At 44.1% G+C, this 22,188-nt stretch overlaps 1 protein-coding gene across 1 annotated transcript in view; it reads right to left on the bottom strand.

The window, feature by feature from the left end:
• Positions 1–271: 271 nt before the first annotated feature.
• Positions 272–22,188, bottom strand: part of SLC25A20 (solute carrier family 25 member 20) — a 30,343-nt gene continuing 8,426 nt past the window's right edge. Inside the window, exons 3-9 of the mRNA XM_045530288.1 lie at positions 14,036–14,163; positions 11,018–11,108; positions 3,513–3,630; positions 2,772–2,844; positions 2,121–2,230; positions 1,523–1,647; positions 272–1,088 (exon numbers count right to left, since the gene is read on the bottom strand). Of these exons, the coding sequence (XP_045386244.1) occupies positions 1,026–1,088; positions 1,523–1,647; positions 2,121–2,230; positions 2,772–2,844; positions 3,513–3,630; positions 11,018–11,108; positions 14,036–14,163 (708 nt within the window). The 3' untranslated portion in view covers positions 272–1,025. The remainder of the gene's footprint in view (positions 1,089–1,522; positions 1,648–2,120; positions 2,231–2,771; positions 2,845–3,512; positions 3,631–11,017; positions 11,109–14,035; positions 14,164–22,188) is intronic.

The following is a 22,188-nucleotide window of genomic DNA, read 5'->3' as shown; positions in this document are numbered from 1 at the left end:
TGGGAGCCTGTATGCCAGGCTTGCACTGAGGGCTGTGTGAACAGTGATCATGCCATACCACCCCACCCACCCTGTCTAGAGCAGCTAGGGCTAGGGCAGTCAGAAAAGGCTGAGCCAGCCAAAACTTCCTCCTCCTCCTCCTCCTCCTGCTGGAACCCCTGCCTAAGGCACTCAGGGAAGGATACTGGATCCCTGACAGCCTCTACCAAGACCAATGGCTGCCTACTGAAATGTCCCAGAATCAAAAGAAAAAAAAAAATCACACAATGCAAAAATTAGAAACAACATTTATTGTTTCCTATTAAAATAGGGTGCTCTCATGAGAAAAGAGTGTGCAAAAGAGCCTTCCTACACCCTGAGCTTTCTCACTTATCCCAGCAGGCTGGAACTATCTTCGCTGTGTAGGAGAGAAAGTTTCCACCTACTCCTGGGAAATTGGGCTACTATAGTTTTAATTTTGATTATTTGCATGTGTAAAAAAATAAAATAAAATAAAAATCTAACAGTTAACAGGCTATCTGTTCTAGGGATATATGCCCAGCCCACTTGGACAGGCAGATGTGGGCCCAGGATTAGATGGTACCCTGGAAATCAGGTGAGTGTTCCTGGCTAGAGATTAAAGGTGCCCCCAGCTCCTGGTCAGCTAGTTGAAAACATGCATATTACATCCAGTGAGAAGCTGAGATTACCTCTTTAGCCAGGAATATTTTGGGTGTAGTAAGACTAGCAGTCAACCAGTAGGCAGCATTCTGGCCACAGATACTATGTGGTCTAGAAGCTACTTGTTCCATCTCCAAATGCTCTAGAGATCCTTTAGATTGACAAGAGTGAATTCTAGTTTCAAAATGGCACACCAAGTTACACAGGTAGAGCATGTCATTAAGGCAATGGTCTCACCAAGTCCATGCACAGAGCTCTGATCCCACCATCTCCCTCCCCTCACCCTTCAGGACTGCTGAGTCCTGCCTACTACTCTTCCTCAGCGACAGCTTCCAGCATCCAGAAGCCTTGAGCAGCCTTCAGCCTCACAAGTTTGGGGTGGCCCAATTAAGGAACTTCATGGCAACTTCAAAGCCAAGGAAACAGGCCTGAGAAAGGGTTGGGATAAAGAGAAAAGCCAGCAGGAATGTGACTGTTCATATATCTTACCCCACCCCACCCCTGTCCCAGCACCATGTTTAGCTGGTTCTGTCAGGACCAAAATCCCTCCCTAACCCCACTCCCACCCAAGGTCAAGGATGCAAGATGTGCTCTCTCATTCCTAACAGAAGAAAATGCATATCCCACACTGCCCTGTTCTGATGACCAGGTCAGGAAATCAAAGCCCCTCACCTCAGAGATCCCCAAAGGGAAATCCTCCTAGACAGCTTCAGAAAAGGGAGAAAAAAATGAGGCTCTGGCTGAGGGTGGGGTTTTGGGAAAACTGAGTCCCCAATCCAATCCCAAGAGCAAGCAAAAGTCAGCCCACCTGCATCCTACTCTGAACCCCGAAGAGAAAGCACAGTCCCTGCAAGCTACTCACTGCGTTGGCTGGGAAGGCTCGGATCATCACTGCATTGAATCCTTTGTACAAGGACGTGATTCCTTCATCCCGGATGAGCTCCCTTAGCACATCTCTGAAACCATTAGGATATTTCCCAGGAGGTGCTGTGGGGCAGAATTCAATGTTTAAGGCTTCAGCAAGCTTCCTAACCTGACCATGGCAACACACGTGGGGAGAAGTAGTCTTCCTGCAGGATCAGGGCCAGCAACAGGGAGAGGACACCTTGCAGGTCATCTGGGGCCAGTATATAGACAACATAGTTCACCTTAGGACAAATGCTGAATTACTGGTGCCAAGAGAATGGAAAAGAGGGAAAAGAATGAAATAGCCCTTCTATACACATGGGGGAGGGAGAGTGGATTTGACTTATCTCATTTACTTTGTGTTTAGGATGACATGAAAATGAATCTAAGGTTCCTAGAACACAAAAGACTATGAAGGAGAATGCTGGTCTGACAGATGCTGGGTGATGCCATGGAGAGTCAGTGTCCCTAGTGCCTTAAGAGCTCTGCACCCCAGGGGTAGCCAGTGCTAGGACCCCACTCTGTCACCATCTACCCCACTATCCTCTACTCACCAGTCTGGAAGCGGGACTTGAGAACATCTGGGGGAATTGCCACAGCCCAGTTGAAGATCCCTGCAATGCCCCCAGCTACCAGGATCCGAGGTGCACTTAGCTCACTCACCCTGCATAACACCAACCACAGCCCCAGTCAGACAAAGGCTGTGAGACTGTTGTTCAGACCATCCTTCCTGTGGCAGACAGGGCAGTTACAGAGAGGGAGAAACTGGCTAGAGCAGCAGTCCCCAACCTTTTTGGCACCAGGGACCAGATTCATGGAAGACAATTTTTCCACAGATGGGGAATGGGGGGAGATCCTGAGGGGCAGTAGTCGGAGGTAAGCTCAGGCAGTGATGCACGGCCTGTTTCCTAACAGGCCATGGACCAGTACCAGGGACTGCAGGGCTAGAGGGAAGAGGTGTAAGGCCAGGGCTCCCGTGATAGTGCAGCTGCCATTCCTTGGAGGAGGTTTCATGCACCTGTTTCAAATACTTGCTCCACTGGGTGAAGCACAGAGTAAGAGGAGCTAACTGACCTCAGCAGCCACAAGAGGAAAGTAGACATGGAGCCAGGAACAAGTCCCAATTCTGCTTTCAGACCCACCCACAGGAGAGGACAACCCACCCATGACTGGGCAAAGTGGCTTCTAAGTTCTTTTCTCCTCACCTCTTTCCCTCTGGAGTAAAGATATTTTTCAGCCATTCGTATGTCATGAAATACATCCCACTGGCTGGAACATCTATTAGTGGCAAGAACAGAGGTGACATAAGTATATAAAATCCCCACAGGTTTCTTGAACTTAAGAGCCAAGTTTGGCACTGGACCCTTCAATGTTTCCTGAAAAATTCCTCTGTAGCCACATCCTATTTGCAATATTCATTTTGTGCCTATGAGATACTTCTCTGGACCAAGCACTGGTGTGAGTGAGTGCCACACACATGACATCATTTCATCTTTAAAGTCCCCTCTGAGTGGTCACCACCAAATAGTTACAACCACAGACAGTGCATCTGGGTTTTCTCCAAGCTGCCATCTCAGGACAAGAATGAGAATGTCTCTACCTCTCCTACTGTCACTCCAGCAAGACATGCCTCTCAAAAGCAGCAAGAGCCCCATGGTCCCTAAGTCACTCTTTCTTCATACTCATCCCTTCAGCCATGATTTTTATCTACTTGCCACTCCTCTCCAACTACCACTGTCATGAATTCCACCTCCACAGACACTCCGGAAGGACAGAAGGACACCCAATCATCATCTGTGGCCATGCTGGCCAGGGTGAGACTGCCTAAAACCAGACACTCACTTCCAGTATTGTCAGAGCTGTGACACGTATGGTGCCAAGGCTAATCTGGTAATACAGGCAAGACCATCCCCAGATGACCTCAGGTGGAGGGCCTCAAAGGTTACCTCGCATGAGGGTGAGCAGAGTCCCTTTGTAGATGCCTCGGATCCCAGACTCTCGGTACAGCTTCTTTGCACAGTCCAAGGTACCAGTGTACTTAGTTTCCCCTGAAGAAGCCTGAATCTGGGAGGGAGGAGGGGGGTCATCAGATCAGAACAGCAATATAAAAGTCAACAGATCCAGCAGGTTATAGATACTCCAAAGTGGTCATTATGTGTTAGAGCAATGAAAGATTTCACCGTCAAATCAATAAGTATTTGGAACATGCGCTATTGCAGAAGGCACTATGAAAAAGGCTAGGTAAAATTATCACAAAATATTGACACATTGATTAAAAATAAAATCAACAGAAAAGTTGAAAAATAAGTTGAAGAAATCTCCCAAATACAATAAAGCTATTTGGAAGGTCTAATAAAAAAAGAGACAAATATTAATATTTATTCCTTCAACAAATATCCATTGAGCACCAACTGCATTCCAAGTCTAGCTGGTCATGAGGTTTGGTTAAGAGGTAAAAAGGCTGGGTACAGTGGCTCATGCCTGTAATCTTAGCACTTTGGGAGGCCGAGATGGGAGGATCGCTTGAGGCCAGAAGTTCAAGACCAGCCTGAGCAACATAGTGAGACCCTGTCTCTATAAAAATAGATAAATTAGCTGGGTGTGGTGCCATGCACCTGTAGTCCCAGCTACTAGGAAGCCTGAGGCAGGAGGATCGCAGGAGCCCAGGAGTTGGGAGTTGCACTGAACTATGATAGTGCCATTGTGCTCCAGCCTAGGTGACAAGGCAAGACCCTATTTCTTTTTTGAGACAAAGTCTCGCTCTGTTGCCCAGGCTAGGGTGCCATGGCATCAGCCTAGCTCACAGCAACCTCAAACTCCTGGGCTCAAGTGATCCTTCTACCTCAGCCTCCCAAGTGGCTGGGACTACAGACATGCGCCACCATGCCCGGCTAATTTTTTCTATATATTTTTAGTTGTTCAGCTAATTTCTTTCTATTTTTAGTAGAGACAGGGTCTCACTCTTGCTCAGGCTGGTCTTGAACACCTGAGCTCAAACGATCCTCCTGCCTCAGCCTCCCAGAGTGGTAGGACTACAGGGGTGAGGCACCGTGCCCAACCAAGATCCTATTTCTTAAAAAAAAACAAAAAAAAAACAAAAAAAAACAACTTATCAAAATGGTCAAAAGATGAAACAGAAAATATTAACATTAATTACTCTGTATCTATTAAAGAAGCTGAATTTGTTATCAAAAACTTTCCCACGGCTGAGTGCAATGGCTCATACCTGTAATCCCAGTACTTTGAGAGGCTAAGGGGAGAGAATCACTTGAGCCCAAGAGTTTGAGGTTACAGTGAGCTATGACTGTGCCACTGTACCCCAGCCTGGGCAACAGAGTGAGACCCTGTCCCTAAAAAAAAAAAGTCCAATAAACTAGTTTGGAGTTCAGGAAAAGTCTGAGTTGGAGATATAAATTTGAGAGTCATCAGCATATAACTGGTGTCTAAATGTCATAAGACAAGACAAAATCATTAAGGAAATGAGTATAACAGGACTGAGCCTTGCATATATGAATATTAAATGATATAGGAGATGATGAATCAACAAAGGAGACAGAGAAGGAACAGCCAAGTAGGTAGGAGGAAAATCAGAAGGGAGGCAGCCTACTCCTGATCACTCAAGCCCAGGAGTTTGAGGCTGCAGTGAGCTATGATTGCACCACTGCTCTCCAGCCTGGCCAACACAGTGAGACCCTGTCTCTAAAAAGAAAGATGAAGACCACGAACTGACCACTGGACTTAAGTGTAAAAATCACTGGTAACCTTGACAAAAGCACTTTTTTTGGAGTTGTGAAGCAAAAGACAGATTAGGGTGGGTTTAACAATTAGAGAAGAAGAACTGGGGATAGTAGAAAAAAACAAAAAACTTTTTCAAAGGGTTTTGATGTAAGGGGAAGCAAAGTCATGAAGTGCAGAAACTGATGAGGGGAACAGAGTAAAGAGAAGTTTGTATTTTTAAGATGAAAAATGCTGATGAGAATGATCCAGTGGAGAGAAAAAACTGATGTTGAAGGAGAGAAAAAAGGAATTATTGAAGTGATATTTGTGGCTGGGCAAGAGGGGATGGGATCCAGTGCACAAGGGGGCCTGGGATCAAGCAGAAGCATAGGCCATGCTGTGTAGAAACAAACAGGGCAAATCCTAGCACTCTGGGTGGCCGAGGTGGGAGGATCGCTTGAGACCAGGAGTTTTAGACCAACCTGAGCAAGAGCGAGACCCCGTCTCTACTAAAAATAGAAAAATTAGCCGGGCATGGTGGTATGTGCCTATAATCCCAACTACTCGGGAGGCTGAGGCAGGAGAATCGCTTGAGCCCAGGAATTTCAGGTTGCTGTGAGCTAGGCTGATGCCACAGCACTCTAACCCAGGTGACAAAGCGAGACTCTGTCTCAAATAAAAAAGAAAGAAAGAAACAGGGCAGCCATGGATGCAGCAGCAGGATGGAGATGGCAGAAGGCATCTGGTGAAGTCCTCTGCAGATGCTTTCAGTTTTCTCAGTGAAGTAGGAAGCCAAGTCATCCACTGAGAAGGTGGGAACGTAAGAAGAGGAGAAGTATGAAGTAGTCACCCAGCAGAGTAAGAATAGTACAAGAAGAGAGTATGGATACGTCAATGTCTGATTTAGGAGCAGAAAAGGGGTACAGGCATAAATGAAAAGGAAAAAGCCATAAGGGAAAAGAAGGATGGAAAAGGCTATTGAATGCAAACATTCCTTAGGTCAAAATGAACATACAGACTTCTTCTGAAAAAATGGAGGAGATATACTTTTCCCTATTCCTCCTGCTAAATGTAATTTTAAAAAAGCCTCAGGACTTTTTTTTTTTTTTTTTGAGACAGAGTCTCACTTTGTTGCCCGGGCTAGAGTGAGTGCCGTGGCGTCAGCCTAGCTCACAGCAACCTCAAACTCCTGGGCTTAAGCGATCCTACTGCCTCAGCCTCCCGAGTAGCTGGGACTACAGGCATGCACCACCATGCCTGGCTAATTTTTTCTATATATACTTTTAGTTGTCCAGATAATTTATTTCTATTTTTAGTAGAGACAGGGTCTCGTTCAGGCTGGTCTCGAACTCCTGACCTCGAGCGATCCACCCGCCTCGGCCTCCCAGAGGGCTAGGATTACAAGCGTGAGCCACCGCGCCCGGCCAAATTTTTTTATATATATATTTTTTAGCTGTCCATATAATTTCTTTCTATTTTTAGTAGAGACAGGGTCTCACTCTTGCTCAGGCTGGTCTCAAACTCCTGAGCTCAAACAATCCGCCCGCCTCGGCCTCCCAGAGTACTAGGAGTACAGGCGTGAGCCACTACACCTGGCCAGGACATTATTTTTAAAACAAGCATAAGATGACTCTGAAAGTTTGGAGAGAGTTAGAGACCTTGGGACTTGAGGAATGACATGGTGATAAGTTCTTTGGGTTTTCTTTTTGCCTCATATATCTCAGACTTGGAAAAGTTGACAATCCAGAAACACCAACAGGCACAGACCAAAAAACAAGTCCCAACAAAAGCCTGCATTCTCTACACAAAGAACCAGGAAAGAGACAGCCTTAGGAGGAAAACTTTTAGACATAAAGCACTCTATTCCAGCTAAACAGCAGGAAAAGAAAACTGTGACCCCACTCCCACCTACACCTGCAAAGACTAAGTGAAGAGCCTAGACTTCCACACTTTTGAAGTTGTAACGAATCACCCAATATGCTACAGGGTGGAGTCAGTGAAGGCCAAGTAAGGAACTAAGAGTTTCAACCCCGAAAGCCAGTAATGGGCACCCTCTAGTTTCAGTAGAGACACTGGAACCGCCACACTCAGCCAGCAGTAAAAAGGAGAGCCACCACCCTCAGGTGTCAACAGAAGCAAAGTGGAAACCTTGACTTCTACCACCACCTAGCAGTAATAAGGCTGCATCCTTCTCTTCCCTGCTGGAGTGGTGTCACAGAAAGCCAGCTAAAAAAAATTTAAATAAGTTCCAGAATTTCAACATAATACATACACATCCAGGTTTCAATTGAAAAATCACACTTTGGGCTGGGCGTGGTGGTTCACATCTGTAAACCTAGCACTCTGGGAGGCCAAGGTGGGAGGATTGCTCGAGGACAGGAGTTCAAGACCAGCCTGAGCAAGAGCGAGACCCCGTCTCTACTAAAAATAGAAAGAAATTAGCTGGACAACTAAAAATATATAGAAAAAATTAACCAGGCATGGTGGCACATGCCTGTAGTCACAGCTACTTGGGAGGCTGATGCAGAAGGATTGTTTGAGCCCAGGAGTTTGAGGTTACTGTGAGCTAGCCTGACACCACGGCACTCTAACCTAGGCAACAGAGCAGGATTCTGTCTCAAAAAAAAGAAAAAGAAGAAAGAAAGAAAGAAAAATCACTCTTCATACTCAAATCAAGGAAGATTTCAAACTGAAAGAAAAGACTAGCAACAGATGCCAACACCAAGATGTCAGAGCTATTAGAATTATCTGACAAAGATTTAAAAGTAGCTATTATAAAAATCTTTCAATTGGAAATTACGAACATGCTTGAAACAGACGAAAAAAATTGAAAGACACAGCAAAGAAAAATAGTCTTGGCAAAGAAATACAAGGTATGAGGAAGAACCATATGGAAATTGCAAAGGTGAAAAATACAATCAAGATAAAAAGCTCAGCAGATGGCTCACTCAAGAGCAGAATACAGGAATGGGGGGTGCGGAATAAGTGAACTAGAAGATAGAATAATGGAAATTAGTCAATCTTAACAACAGAGAAAAAACAATCTGCAATGAAATGAACAGAACTTCAAGGACCTGTGGGACTACAACAAAAATCGAACATTCCTATCCTCAGAGTCTCAGAAGGAGAGGAGAAAATAGGGCAGGCCCAAAAAAGTACTTGAAGAAATAATTGCTGGCTGGGAGTAGTGGCTCAAGTGTGTAGTCCTAGCACTTTGGGAGGCTGAAGCAGGAGGATTACTTGAGGCCAGGAGTTCAAGACCAGCCTGAGCAACATAGCAATACCCCATCTCTACCAAAAATAAAAAAAATTACCTGAGCATGGTGGCACACATATGTAGTCTCAGCTACTTGGGAGGCTAAAGTGGGAAGATCACTTGAGCCCAAGAGTTTGAGGCTGCAGTGAGCTGTGATTGCACCACTGCACTCTAGCCTGGGCAACAGAAGGAGACTTTCTCCTAAAAAAAAGGAGGAGAAGGAGGAGGAAAAAAAGGAGAAGAAGAAGAAAAAGAAGAAGAAATAATTGCTAAAAACTTCCCCAAATTGGAAAAATGTAAACCTATAGATTCAAGAAGCCAAGTGAACACCAAACAGAATAAACCTAAAGAAATTTATGCCAAGCCCAGCGCCATGGCTCATGCCTGTAATCCTAGCAGTCTGGGAGGCCAAGCTAGGAGTATTGCCTGAGCTCAGGAGTTCAAGACCAGCCTGAGCAAGAGCGACACCCTACCTCTACTAAAAATAGAAAAAAATCAGCCAGTTATCATGGCACTTGCCTGTAGTCCCAGGTACTCGGGAAACTGAAGCAAGAGGATCACTTGAGCCCAGGAGTTGGAGGTTGCAGTGAGCTATGATGACACCACTGCACTCTAGCTGGGGTGACAAAATGAGACCATCTCAAAAAAAAAAAAAAAAAAAAAGAACACAACCAATGAAATTAAAAACAATAGGGGAAATCAATAAATCAAAAAGCTGTTTCTTTGAAAAGATCAATACAATTGACAAACCTTTAGTGAGCTGAAAGAAAAGAGAGAAGTCACAAATGATCAATACCAGGAATCACAGACCCTGCAGACATCAAAAGGATAAAAAGGGAATACTACAAACAACTCTACACACACAAATTTAACAACTAAGATGAAAAAACAAAAAACACAAACACCTAATAGGAAATAAATCATTTAAGATAATTGAATTAATAATTTAAAAACTCCTCCCCCAAAATCTCTAAGCCTAGATGGTTTCACTGGAGAAGTCTACCAAATGTTTAAAGAATTAGCACCAATTCTACACAGTATCTGTCAGAAAATAGAAGAGGAGGACACCTACCAGAATGGCTAAAATTAAAGACAATACCAAATGTTGGTGAGGATGCAGTGAAACCAGATCATTCATACATTGCTGATGGAAAAGTAAAATAGTATAGCTACCTTAGAAAACAGTTTGGTAGTTTCTTTAAAAACTAAGTATGCAACTACCATACAATCCAGCAATTGCACTCCTGGGCATTTATCCCAGAGAAATGAAGATTTCTCACAAAAAAATCTCTGTATGCAAATGTTTATTATAGCATCTTTATTCCTAATAGCCCCAAACCAGAAACAACACAGATGCCCTTCAATAGAGGAATGGTTAAACTGTGATACATCCACACCATGACTACTATTCAGCAATAAAAATAGCTGGGCAAAGTGACGCGCACCTGTAATCCCAACTACTCAGGAAGCTGAGGCTAGCGGATCACTTGAACCCGGAATTCAAGACCAGTCTGAGTAACATCATGCGATCCCATTTCAATAAAAATGAAATGAATGAATCACTCATATATGCAACAATCTGAATGAATCTTCAGAAAATTATATTGAATTAAAAAAAACAACCTGAGGCTGGTTGCAGTGGTTCACACCTGTAATCCTAGCATTCTTGGAGGCCAAGGTGGGAGTATTGCTTGAGATCAGGAGTTTGAGACCAGCCTGAGCAAGAGCGAGACCTTAGCTCTATTAAAAATAGAAAAATTAGCTGGGCGCAGTGGCATGTGCCTGTAGTCCCAGCTACTCAGGAGGCTGAGGCAGGAGGATTACAGGGAGCTATGATGACGCCTCTGTACTCTAACTGGGCTGACAAACCAAGACTCTGTCTCAAAAAAAAAAAAAAAAAGCCAATCTGAAAAGTTTACATTGTATATGAGGTATGATTCCATTTATATAACATTCTTTTTCTATTAATTTTTAACATATTTATTTATTTATTTATTTTAGCGATGGGTCTCACTATAATTTCTGGACTCAAACAATCCTCCCACCTCAGCCTCCCAAGTCGCTGGGATTATAGGTATGAGCCACCACATCTGGCTATAAATCTTAAAATTAGAAAATTATAAAAATGGAGTATACTCTATAGGCTCTGAGCTTTTGGGAAATTGATAAAGACACACAACATCTTGGGCAGGAGCAGCCTCCCTTCTACCTCTGATGAGGCATGACTTACCTTCGACAGTTCCTGAAGTGGCTGCTAATAAGGGTGGGTAGGTCTGGGCTGATGTGTCACAGGTGTGACATTTTGGTTGGTTTGTTATACTGTCCTTGTTCTTGATTCTACTATGATTGCTTCTGTGTTCCTGAAAACCTTGAAATTGTTTTACACACCCTTTATAAAGAGTGAAAGGACAAACACGCACACAAAACTGTACAGTGAATGGAAAAAGCTAGCCACCTTCCCCCAGACCATACCCTTACCTGTAACAAGCACTTGATCCGTTCTCCAGGGGTCATGATTCCTGTGGTGAATACACCAGATAACATCCCAGCTGCAAACAGTTGGGGATAGCTGCATTGAAAACAAAAACCAGAAGCAAGCACTTGTGACTAACTGCTGAGGACAGAGGCATTCCCAGCAAAGAAGATGGTTTTGTAAGAAAAAATAAGCACTTGGACTGGGCAGAAGCCCCAGCCACAAATCAGATTTCACATAAAAGCCAAGTTCTAGGTATATTCTGATATCAAATTTCCCAGAGCAAGGGTTTTAGTTCCAAGAGCAATGGGAGGCTGGTCACAAGGCCCACCCACATGAGGTGGGCACTCAGAACCCCTCACCCATGGGAGAAGCTTTACAGCAAAACACGGTTTTCACCCCTGAGCCTGCCATGCACAGTGACTATGGACAAGTTTCTAGGTATTTTTGAGCCTTGATTCCCCACACATAAAATGCTGGGTTGTTGGGGGGAAAGCCTCTAACCCAAGATCTGGACCTCAGTCACCCCCCAGCTCCCCTCTAATCTTACTTCCCCTGGATCCCCAAGGGCCTGGGAACACTCTAAGCCAAAAGTCAATCTTTAAGGCCAGGGAGAATGGCTGTGGCCATCTCCATAGGCTGAGGGATAGCTTGGCCAGCTGTAAGGAATGTGCTGTAAGATGCTGAGAAAGGACCAGACAAGGATGATACCCAGGCGGACATGACAGGTCTTGTGGCCCCTTGTGTCCCCCCGTGGCCAGATGTATGGGTCCTCACTCTGACCCCCAGAGAATGAACAATACTGAGTATGAGGAGCAATCTGAGGCTCCTACTGTGTATCACCCACAGCTGTCTGTGCCACCTCTGGCATCTCCTTTTCTTTCTGGGATTAGCAATACCAGCATAGTCTAGAGCAATGGAGCACAAAGTCACAGTCAACATTTCAACAAAGTCCCCATGACTTAGTAAATGTTGCTGAAAAACTTCACATACTGGTCTGAGCCTCAGGCGCCTCTTGACCCCAGGCCTCTGACAAGTGAGCTTTCAAGCCAGTCCCACCCAACAAGGAGCTCAAGAAGTGAGGAACAGATGCCAAATGGGAGTAGAGGGACACGTACTACAGATCCTTCCCCTCAGGCAGGGCACTAGTTTCAACAGCCCTGCTCTTCCATGCACTTACCCCAGGCAGGGCTTATTAGTCTACCTCAGGCACACAGCCAAGCATACAGACTAACTGTTTAACAGTCAAGAGACTTGCTTTCATGGCAGCCACGGTGGCTCACGCCTGTAATCCTAGCACTCTGGGAGGCCAAGGTGGGAGGATTGCTTGAATTCAGGAGTTCAAGACCAGCCTGAGTAAGAGTGAGACCCGGTCTCTACTAAAAATAGCAAAAATTAGCCAGATGTAGTCCCAGCTACTCAGGAGGCTGAGGCAAGAGAATAGCTTGAGCTCAGGAGTTTGAGGTTGCTGTGAGCTAGGCTGACGCCACGACACTCTAGCCTGGGCAACAGAGCGAGATTCTGTCTCGGAAAAAAAAAAAAAAAGATAGACTTGTTTTCATACTATCCAGCTTCACGATCCCACTTCATACTGATGTCCCTGAGGAGTCTTCTCAGCAACTAAATTCTCCCAATGAGAACAATATGCTCCATTTTTCCCAGAATGCCCAACCCTTGGCTGGGCATACCTCATCTCCCAGGACTGGGGACTTTCCTCCAAATGAGATTTCTATGTGTGCACAGGGCAACATGTGGATTGGCCTATTCTCCCACTCCCCACCCACATCCCAGGAAGGCACTTGTGAGAGCTGGACCTTTCTGAGCTTCCACCCCAAGGCCTTTGGTAATGCTCCTTTCCATATCATCCCCAAACACTGCTACAGGGAGGTGAATGTAGCAGGGCTGACAGGATTATTGGAGTAGGGTCCTGAGTGTCTTAATCTTTGTTCAGGCAGGTAGGGTGTTTCTCTGAGTACTAATGTGACTGCAGGAACTAAAGTACTAATAAGACATGACTCCACTGGGGTCATGCATGGTTCTGGTACAGTTGTGAACCGGAACATATGCTAAAAGACCAGGCCGCTAGCAGAGTACATTTGTCTATGGGATACGTGAACTACCAACAGTCAAATGCAGCTTCAAAACAACCCCTTACCAGACATATTTGGGGCCACTTGTGGCAGTTTACAAGAACTCCAGAAATGGAATTTCATATCACAAGCACCTCTGTCTACATCCCAGGCCCTCACTCAGCCTGCTATGGCCTGAAGTGGTAACAGAATATAACCCTATGACATCCTGGGCTTCCTCCTGTGAGCTCCTGGATCCCAAGGTGGGCCAGCCTCTGCAGGTCCTGTGCTGCCTGTAGCCCTTCCCAGGGGTTGTCACCCTATACTATGAACTATTAATCACTTTGTAAATTTTGAGCTATAATTCTGACTCAGCTGCCTCTACATACCCAAATCCAACTTGTTAAGGGTTACTAAAAAAAAAAAAAAACAAAAAAAAAAACCACACTAATTTCACTTTAACAGAGAAACCAATATCTGAAATCATTATAATCATGTCATAAAAATGAAGTAAAACAAAAGTCGGAAGCTACTCTTCTCTCAACCAGGTGATGGAAAACAAGGCTGCTGCTGTTGTTACTGCAGCACCAGGTACTGCCCATGATATTTTAGTATTCAGACCTCTCAACAGCCCTATGGAGTTGGTATTACTAATTTCCCAGTAATTGATACTATCTCATAAAAGAAATTATGACAACCTGGTAAGGGGGGGGAAGGGGGCTTTTGTTTGTTTGTTTCTTCTTTTTCCCTTTCATTTCACAGGGCAAAGGAAACTCAAGTACTTCCTTCATATGGGACTCCCAGGAGTCAACCTTAGGGGCCCAGGAGGAGAGCCATTTCCTGTTCGGCAAGCTTTTTTTTTTTTTTATTTCAGCATATTATAGGGGCAAAGGTTCATTCTTTAACCCATGACACAATACCAGGCAGAAGTGCTTCAGTCCTATAAGTACTCACCTGAGCTCATCCTCTGGGTGTTTCTGTTGTAGTCTCTTCCCCAAACCAAACCCAAAGAAGCACACAGCAAACATGGGGGTGACCCCAATGATAGGGGCGGCCATACCCCGATATAGCCCCATGATGCCCTGCAAGGAATCACAGAAGCAGAAGCTGATTACAGACACCATCACCCTTTATATCACTGAAACACGGAAGCAATGTATGGCTTCCTTTACCTCCTCTCAAAGCAAGGAGAATTTTTTTTAATTTTAAATTATTATGGATACATAATAGTTGTATTAATATGTCTTTATAGGGTACATGTAGTATTTTTACACAGGCATACCATGTAAATTAATCAAATCACGGTATCTGGGGTATCCATCACCTCAGGCATTTAACATTTCTTTGTGTTAGGAACATTCTAGTTCTTTTTTTTTTTTTTTGGAGACAGAGTCTCGCTCTTTTGCCCTGGCTAGAGTGCTGTGGCGTCAGCCTAACTCACAGCAACCTCAAACTCCTGGGCTTAAGCGATCCTTCTGCCTCAGGCTCCTGAGTCACTGGGACTACAGGCATGTGCCACCATGCCTGGCTAATTTTTTCTGTATATTTTTAGTTGTCCAGATAATTTCTTTCTATTTTTTAGTAGAGATGGGGGTCTCACTCTTGCTCAGGCTGGTCTTGAACTCCTGACCTCAAGCAATCCTCCCACCTTGGCCTCCCAGAGTGCTAGGATTACAGGCATAAGCCCACCCCCCCACCCGGCCTTCCACTCTTTTAATTATTTTAAAGTATACCCTAACTTATTGTTGATTATAGTCACTTTGTTGTACTATCAAATATTGTTCATTATATCTAACTATCTAACTATATTTTTGCACCCATTAATCGGCCCTTCTTTATTCCCCGCTCCCCACTATCCTTCTCAGACTCTGGTAACCATCATTCTACTCTCTGTCTCCATGAGATCAATTGGTTTTAATATTTAGCTCCCACATATGAATGAGAACATGTGAGATTTGTCTTTCTGTGCTTAGCTTATTTCACTTAACATAATGTTCTCCAGGTCCATCTATGTTGTTTTAAATGGCAGGATTTCATTCTTTTATAATAGTCCATTGTGTATAAGTACCACAATTTCTTTATCCATTCATCCATTAATGGACACTTAGGTTGATTCCATATCTTGGCTATTGTGAATTATGCTGCAATAAACAGGGGAGGGCAGATATCTTTTTGATATATTGAATTTCCATCCTTTGTACATATACCTAGCAGTGGGATTGCTGGGTCATATGGTAGTTCTATTTTCAGGTTTTTTTGTTTGTTTTTTAGGTTTTGAAGCAAGAAGTTCATTTTACTTTCCAAGGGAGGAAAGGACACAGCATAAAAGAAAGAAGGCGGTGGCTCACGCCTGTAATCCTAGCACTCTGGGAGGCCAAGGCGGGCAGATTATTTGAGCTCAGGAGTTCAAGACCAGCCTGAGCAAGAATGAGACCCCGTCTCTACTAAAAATAGAAAGAAATTATATGGACAGCTAAAAATATATAGAGAAAAATTAGCCGGGCATGGTGGCACATGCCTGTAGTCCCAGGTACTCGGGAGGCTGAGGCAGGATGATCGCTCGAGCCCAGGAGTTTGAGGTTGCTGTGAGCTAGGCTGACGCCACGGCACTCTAGCCCAGACAACAGAGTGAGACTCTGTCTCAAAAAAAAAAAACAAAAGAAAGAAAGAAGGAATGCCAGCCTCTAGGATGAGTGGCTTCAGGTTTTTACTTTTATTTTTTTAATCTATTTTTTATTTTATCTGTTTATTTTCTTAATATATGAGGCGGAGTCTCACTCATGCTCAGGCTGGTCTAGAACTCCTGAGTTCATGAGATCCTCCCGCCCCAGCCTCCCAGAGTGCTAGGACTACAGGCATGAGCCACTGTGCCCGGCCTGGCTTGAGCTTTCTACTGGGGTTATAGAGAACAAAGCAGTTGTTGCGAAATGATAATGGAAGGTGGTTTGTGTTTTTTTTCTTCTCTGCTAGACTGGCTTTATCTGACTTCTTGGAATGTGGTCTGGCAGATGTGGAGGAGAGCTACACATCCCTTTTCTGTCTGCTCAGTACTACTCCAGTTCTATAAAACAAGCTCATAATTTTTGTGACCTTTCTTGCCTTCCTTGATGGATTTTCTTAGGAACATGGACATTTTGTTCTTGTTTCCTGGTGGGAACTGCAGTAAAGGATTCTTCCTGGTTTCTCTATTGGTGGAAATAGCAGCTGCTTCTCATGGTTCTCGTTCCTTTAAAATCTGCTGCCGAGTTCCTCCAGAAATGAGAAAATATATGCCACCAGCTCACCAGCACTTTCTTCACTCATTAGAGTCGGGTCCATCAGTCTGTGAGTTTGTCCTGTCAAAAGGTGATGCCGGCCTTTTCTGTCTCCTAGGGGCTCCAAGGTGTTTCTTGGCTTTGTGGCAACATACCTCTACTCTCTGCCTCCATCTTCACATGGGCTCTTTGTGTTTGTGTCTTTTTTCTATTCTCTGTTTTACAAGGAACTTCTATACTGTTTTCCACAGTGGTTGTACTAATTTACATTCCCACCAACTATGTATGAGGGTTCCCCTCTCTCCACATCCTTGCCAGCATTCATTATTGCCTTTTTGTTAAAAGCCATTTTAACTGGGGTGAGATGATTTCTTATTGCAGTTTTGATTTGCATTTCTCTGATGACTAAAGATGTTGAGCATTTTTTCATATACCGGTTGGCCATTTGTATGTCTTCTTTGGATAAAAGTCTATTCAGATCTTTTGCACATTTTTAAATCAGATTATTTGAATTTTTCCTATAGAGTTGTTGAAGCTCCTTATATATTCTAGTTATTAACCCCCTGTCAGATAGGTGGTTTGCAAATATTTTCTCCCATTCTGTGGGTTGTCTCTTCACTTTGTTGACTGTTGCCTTTGCTATGAAAAGCTTTTTAGCTTGATGTGATCCCATCTGTCCAATTTTGCTTAGCCTGTGCTATGGGGGTATTACTCAAGAAATCCTTGCCCAAACCAATGTCCTGAAGCATTTTCCCAATGTTTTCTTTCAGTGGTTTTATGTCTTAGATTTAAGTCTTCAATCCATTTTGATTTGATTTTTGTATATGGGAAGAGATAAGGGTCTAGTTTCATTCTTCCTGCATATGGATATCCAGTTTTCCCAGCACCATTTATTAAAGACTGTCTTTTCCCCACTGTATGTTCTTCGCACTTTTGTCGAAGATAAGTTCACTTTAGATGTGTGGATTCATTTTTGGGTTCTCTATTCTGTTCCATTGTCTATGTATCTGTTTTTTGGGTTTTTATGTTGTTGTCTCGCTCTGTCGCCTCAGCTACAGTGAAGTGGCATCATCATGGCTCACTGCAACCTCAAACTCCTGGGCTCAAGTGATCCTCCTGCCTCAGCCTCCCGAGTAGCTGAGACTACAGGCACATGCTCCTGGGCTCAAGTGATCCTCCTGCCTCAGCCTCCCGAGTGGCTGAGACTACAGGCACATGCTACCACACCCTGCTGATTTTTCTATTTTTTGTAGAGACTGAGTCTCTATTTTTAATAGAGAAGGGGGTTTCGCTCTTGCTCAGGCTGGTCTTGAACTCCTGGCCTCAAGCAACACTCCTACCTTGGTCTCCCAGGATGCTATTATTATAGGCATAAGCCACCGCACCTGGCCTATGTGTCTGTTTTTATGCCAGTACCATGCTGTTTTGATTACTACACGTGTGTAGCATAATTTGAACTCAGGTAATGTGATTCCTCCAGTTTTGTTCTTTTTCTTCAGGACAGCTTTGGCTACTCTGGGTCTTTTGTGTTTCCATATAAATTTGTTTTCCCCATATAAATTTTAGGATTATTTTTTCTATTTCTGTGAAGGATGTCATTGGTATTTTGATGAGGGTTGCATCAAATCATTGAATCTGTAGACTGCTTTGGGTAGTATGGACAAAAGAAAGTTTTTAAGGCCAGGTGCAGTGGCTAACGCCTGTAATCCTAGCACTCTGGGAGGCCAAGGAGGGACAATCTTTTGAGTTCAGGAGTTTGAGACCAGCCTGAGCAAGAGTGAAACCTCGTCTCTACTAAAAATAGAAAAACTTACCTGGACATGGTGGCACACGCCTGCAGTCCCAGGTACTCAGGAGGCTGAGGCAAGAGAATAGCTTGAGCCCAGGAGTTTGAGGTTGCTTGAGCTGGGCTGACACCATTAGCACTCTAGCCCCAGCCACAGAGCGAGACTCTATCTCAACCAAAAAAAAAGACAGCTCTTATTTATTTATTTATTTTTTATTTTTTTTGAGACAGAGTCTTGCTCTGTGGCCTGGGCTAGAGTGCCGTAGCATCAGCCTAGCTCACAGCAACCTCAAACTCCTGAGCTCTAGCAATCCTTCTGCCTCAGCCTCCTGTATAGCTGGGACTACAGGCATGCGCCACCATGCCTGGCTAATTTTTTCTATATATTTTTAGTTGTCCAGCTAATTTCTTTCTATTTTTAGTAGAGACAGAGTCTCACTCTTACTCAGGCTGGTCTTGAACTCCTGACCTTGAGCGATCCTCCTGCCTCGGCCTCCCAGAGTGCTAGGATTACAGGTGTGAGCCACCATACCTGGCCAAAAAGAGAGCTTTTAAAAGGAAGAAAACCACCCACATTTATCAGAAATAATTACCCTCTTATATAGTAGTGGAGAAATTGGAAGTAGTTTCCACTCTTGAAGATGATCTGGCAATATGTAGCACACCCTTTTAGCTAGAAATTCTCCATCAAAAAATTTATTTTAAGGAAATACTCAGAACAGTAAACACAATGATGTCAGGCATTTATAAGGACCATAATTTTGGAACAAACCTAAAAGCTGCTAAATAGGGATACATTATGGGAATTCCATAAATGGACTATCACACAGCCATCAAATAAATCACAGCGTAACATGAGAAGAGACTACTAAGTGAAATAAAAAGCAGGGTAAAGGCCGAGCATGGTGGCTGACACCTGTAATCCTAGCACTCCGGGAGGCCAGAGTGGGAGGCCATGCTGGGAGAATCACTTGAGGTCAGGAGTTTGAGAGCAGCCTGAGCAAGAAAGTGTGAGACTCCGCCTCTACAAAAAATAGAAAACTTAGCCAGGTGTAGTAGCACGTGCCTATAGTTCTAGCTACTCAGGAGGCTGAGGCAGGAGGATTGCTTGAGCCTAGAAGTTTGAGGTTACAGTGAGCTATGATGATGCCATAGCACTCTACCCAGGACAACAGGGTAGGTTACAAAATAGGAAGTACAATGTGATCTGACTTCCTTGGGGTAAAATTACAGATGACTAAGGCTATTTTTTTGATTTTCTAGGTATTGAGATGGGATTTTGGTTAGGACTGCACATCAATTTATCAATTTTTACCAGTACAGTTCGGTAATGAAAGCAACTATGTAGTAGCCAATAAATAAACAGACAGATGAACAAATAGCTATCCCAACTGAACAAGACAGTAAACTAAGGAAGAGGAAAATCTTGGACCTAGGAGACCAGGGGTCCGGTTCAAGAGAGATGAAGTGGATTTCCAAAATGGCATTGGGTGCGTGGGCCTGGGAAGCAGCCAGGAGGATGGAGGACTGCAGGAGGGATGTTTCCAAGAAAAACAAAGCAAAACAACACACACTGGAATAACAGAAAATAACTGTTTAGACAGTGTAGAAAACCAAACAGAAAGGTATACTGCAGAGTACTTAGGGTACAGAATGACAGAGAGAATGATTCAAAGATAAGCAAGCAAAAGAAATTACAATTATTAACTCAATCCCAGGGGAAACAAAAAAGTTGCACAAGGAATGAAGTGTACACCACAGTACATTATCTGAATAAGACAAAAAAATATTTAAAGTTGTAATCATGAAAATAGTGAACTGAATTAAAAAGTATGATACAATTACATAGGCAGGCAGGGCAGGAAGACGGGATAGGGAGTGTAAGAGTTAAAATAATCTACCACAAATAGGTAGCTAAAACATACAAAAATGCACAAAATGTAACAGTAAATGTGTTTTATCTAAATAGGTAGAAACAGCATAACCAACCAAAAGAGCTGCAAGTAGCTGCCTATGTAGAATGAGGGGAAGGGATAAAGATCATTTTGTTACTTTTTTAAAGATCACTTTTATAAGCCTTTCAGTTCCTTCCAGTAACAAACACAATTCCTATGTCACATTTTTCTTTTCTTTTTTTTTTTTTTTTTTTTTTGAGACAGAGTCTCGCTCTTTTGCCCTGGCTAGAGTGCCATGGCATCAGCCTAGCTCACAGCAACCTCAAACTCCTGGGCTCAAGCAATCCTCCTGCCTCGGCCTCCCAGAGTGCTAGGATTACAGGCGTGGGCCACCATGTCCGGCCCCTATATCACTTTAATACAAAATAATTTTTAAAAGCAGAATGTGTGAGCCTATAATCCCAGCTACTCAGGAGGCTGAGAAAGGAGGATTGCTTGAGCCCAGGAGTTCGAGACTAGCCTGGGCAACAGAGAAAGACCTCATCTCAAAAAATTAATTTTAAACAAACAAAAATGTTGGGGCTGGGTGTGGTGGCTCACACCTATAATCCTAGCACTCTGGGAGGCTGAGGCAGGAGGATAGCTTGAGTTCAGGAGTTGGAGACCAGCCTGAGCAAGACTGAGACCCCATCTCTACTAAAAGTAGAAAAAATTAGCCAGGCCTGGTGGTGCTTGCCTGTAGTCCCAGCTACTCTGGAGGCTGACGCAGGAAAACTGCTTGAGTCCAGGAGTTTGAGGTTGCTGTGAGCTAGGCTGATGCCATGGCACTCTGGCCCAGGCAACACAGTGAGACTCTGTCTCAAAAAAAAAAAAAAAAATGTTGGGGCTGAGCACAGTGGCTCATGCCTGTAATCCTAGCACCTTGGGAGACCGAGGCAGGAATATCACTTGAGGTTGGGAGTTTAAGACCAACCTGAGCAAGAGCAAGACCCCATCTCTACCAAAAAATAGAAAAATTAGCCAAGTGCAGTGGCACACACCTATAGTCCCAGCTAGTTGGGAGGCTGAGGCAGGAGGATCACTTCAGCCCAGGATTGTAAGGTTGCAGTGAGCTACGATGATGCCATTGCACTCTATCCCGGGCAACAGAGTGAGACCTTGTCTCCAGAAAAAAGAAAAGAAATTAAAGTTGCTCTTTACAGAGTTGCAGGAGAATCAGGGTGCTGCATTCCGGGAGAGCTCCACAGACACAGGTCAAAGAACCTGCCTTGCTGCAGACCATGGCTATCCACATCTATTCACAACCAAAAGTGTACAACTGAACATGTCAGAATTATTCCTGATTCCTGCAAAGGCCTAACACTGCTACAGGCTATAGGTAGACACCAAGCACAAAGTACAAAGGCAATAAACAGGAAAAGGACAGAGATCTGAATAGCAACACGTAACAAAGTCCTTTCAACGTCCCTCCCACAGCTCCCAATGTGGGCTGAAAAGGATGCCCAGGTCCTGAGAGGCCAAGCCCAATCTTCCTTCCACTAGAATGGCCCATCCAGCTCTATGCAGCATAACATAGACCTCTGCCCACCAGCTCCAGAAAGCAGAAAGCTGAAAGTTGAGCCTGGCACAGCAAAACCAGGGACATGCACAAATACCAGTAAGGATGCCTATCCAACTCTTAAAGGAGGTGGCTTTATATAAACCACTATCACCAAGTTCCCAGTACTCAACACATTGCTCACTCCTAGACTGGCGCTCAATAACATTTGTTGACCAAGAGGCAGGTAAACTTGCCTTCTTCCATAAGGGCAGGGAACTTTGAGCAGACCTGAAGCCTACAGCCTCCATTAGACCCTGATCAGACTCCACCCTGGGCATCAGAGATGTAAGGAGGAGGGTCTTAAAGAAAAAAGGGCAGTACCACCTCACTCAAGGGGGGTTGGGTGGGCTCCACCTAAAGATCTTCCTCCCACATCTGAGTCCTGCCAGAATCCTGGTAACAAATTCTCCAAGGCTGAGTCCAACACTTACCATCATCACCCCCTTTTTACCTAGGTGATACCTACTTCTCAGTTTCTGTATATTTTTTAAAGTCTACATATTTAATAGAGTGCCTATTTGTATGAGAGTTATATTTTAGGAAGCAAAGGAAGAAAAAAATTCTTAAGGGAG

Source organism: Lemur catta, chromosome 18 (genome assembly GCF_020740605.2).
Source record: "Lemur catta isolate mLemCat1 chromosome 18, mLemCat1.pri, whole genome shotgun sequence".
In the NCBI taxonomy this organism is placed as follows: domain Eukaryota; kingdom Metazoa; phylum Chordata; class Mammalia; order Primates; family Lemuridae; genus Lemur; species Lemur catta.
This window is presented reverse-complemented; position numbering and strand designations above follow the sequence as displayed.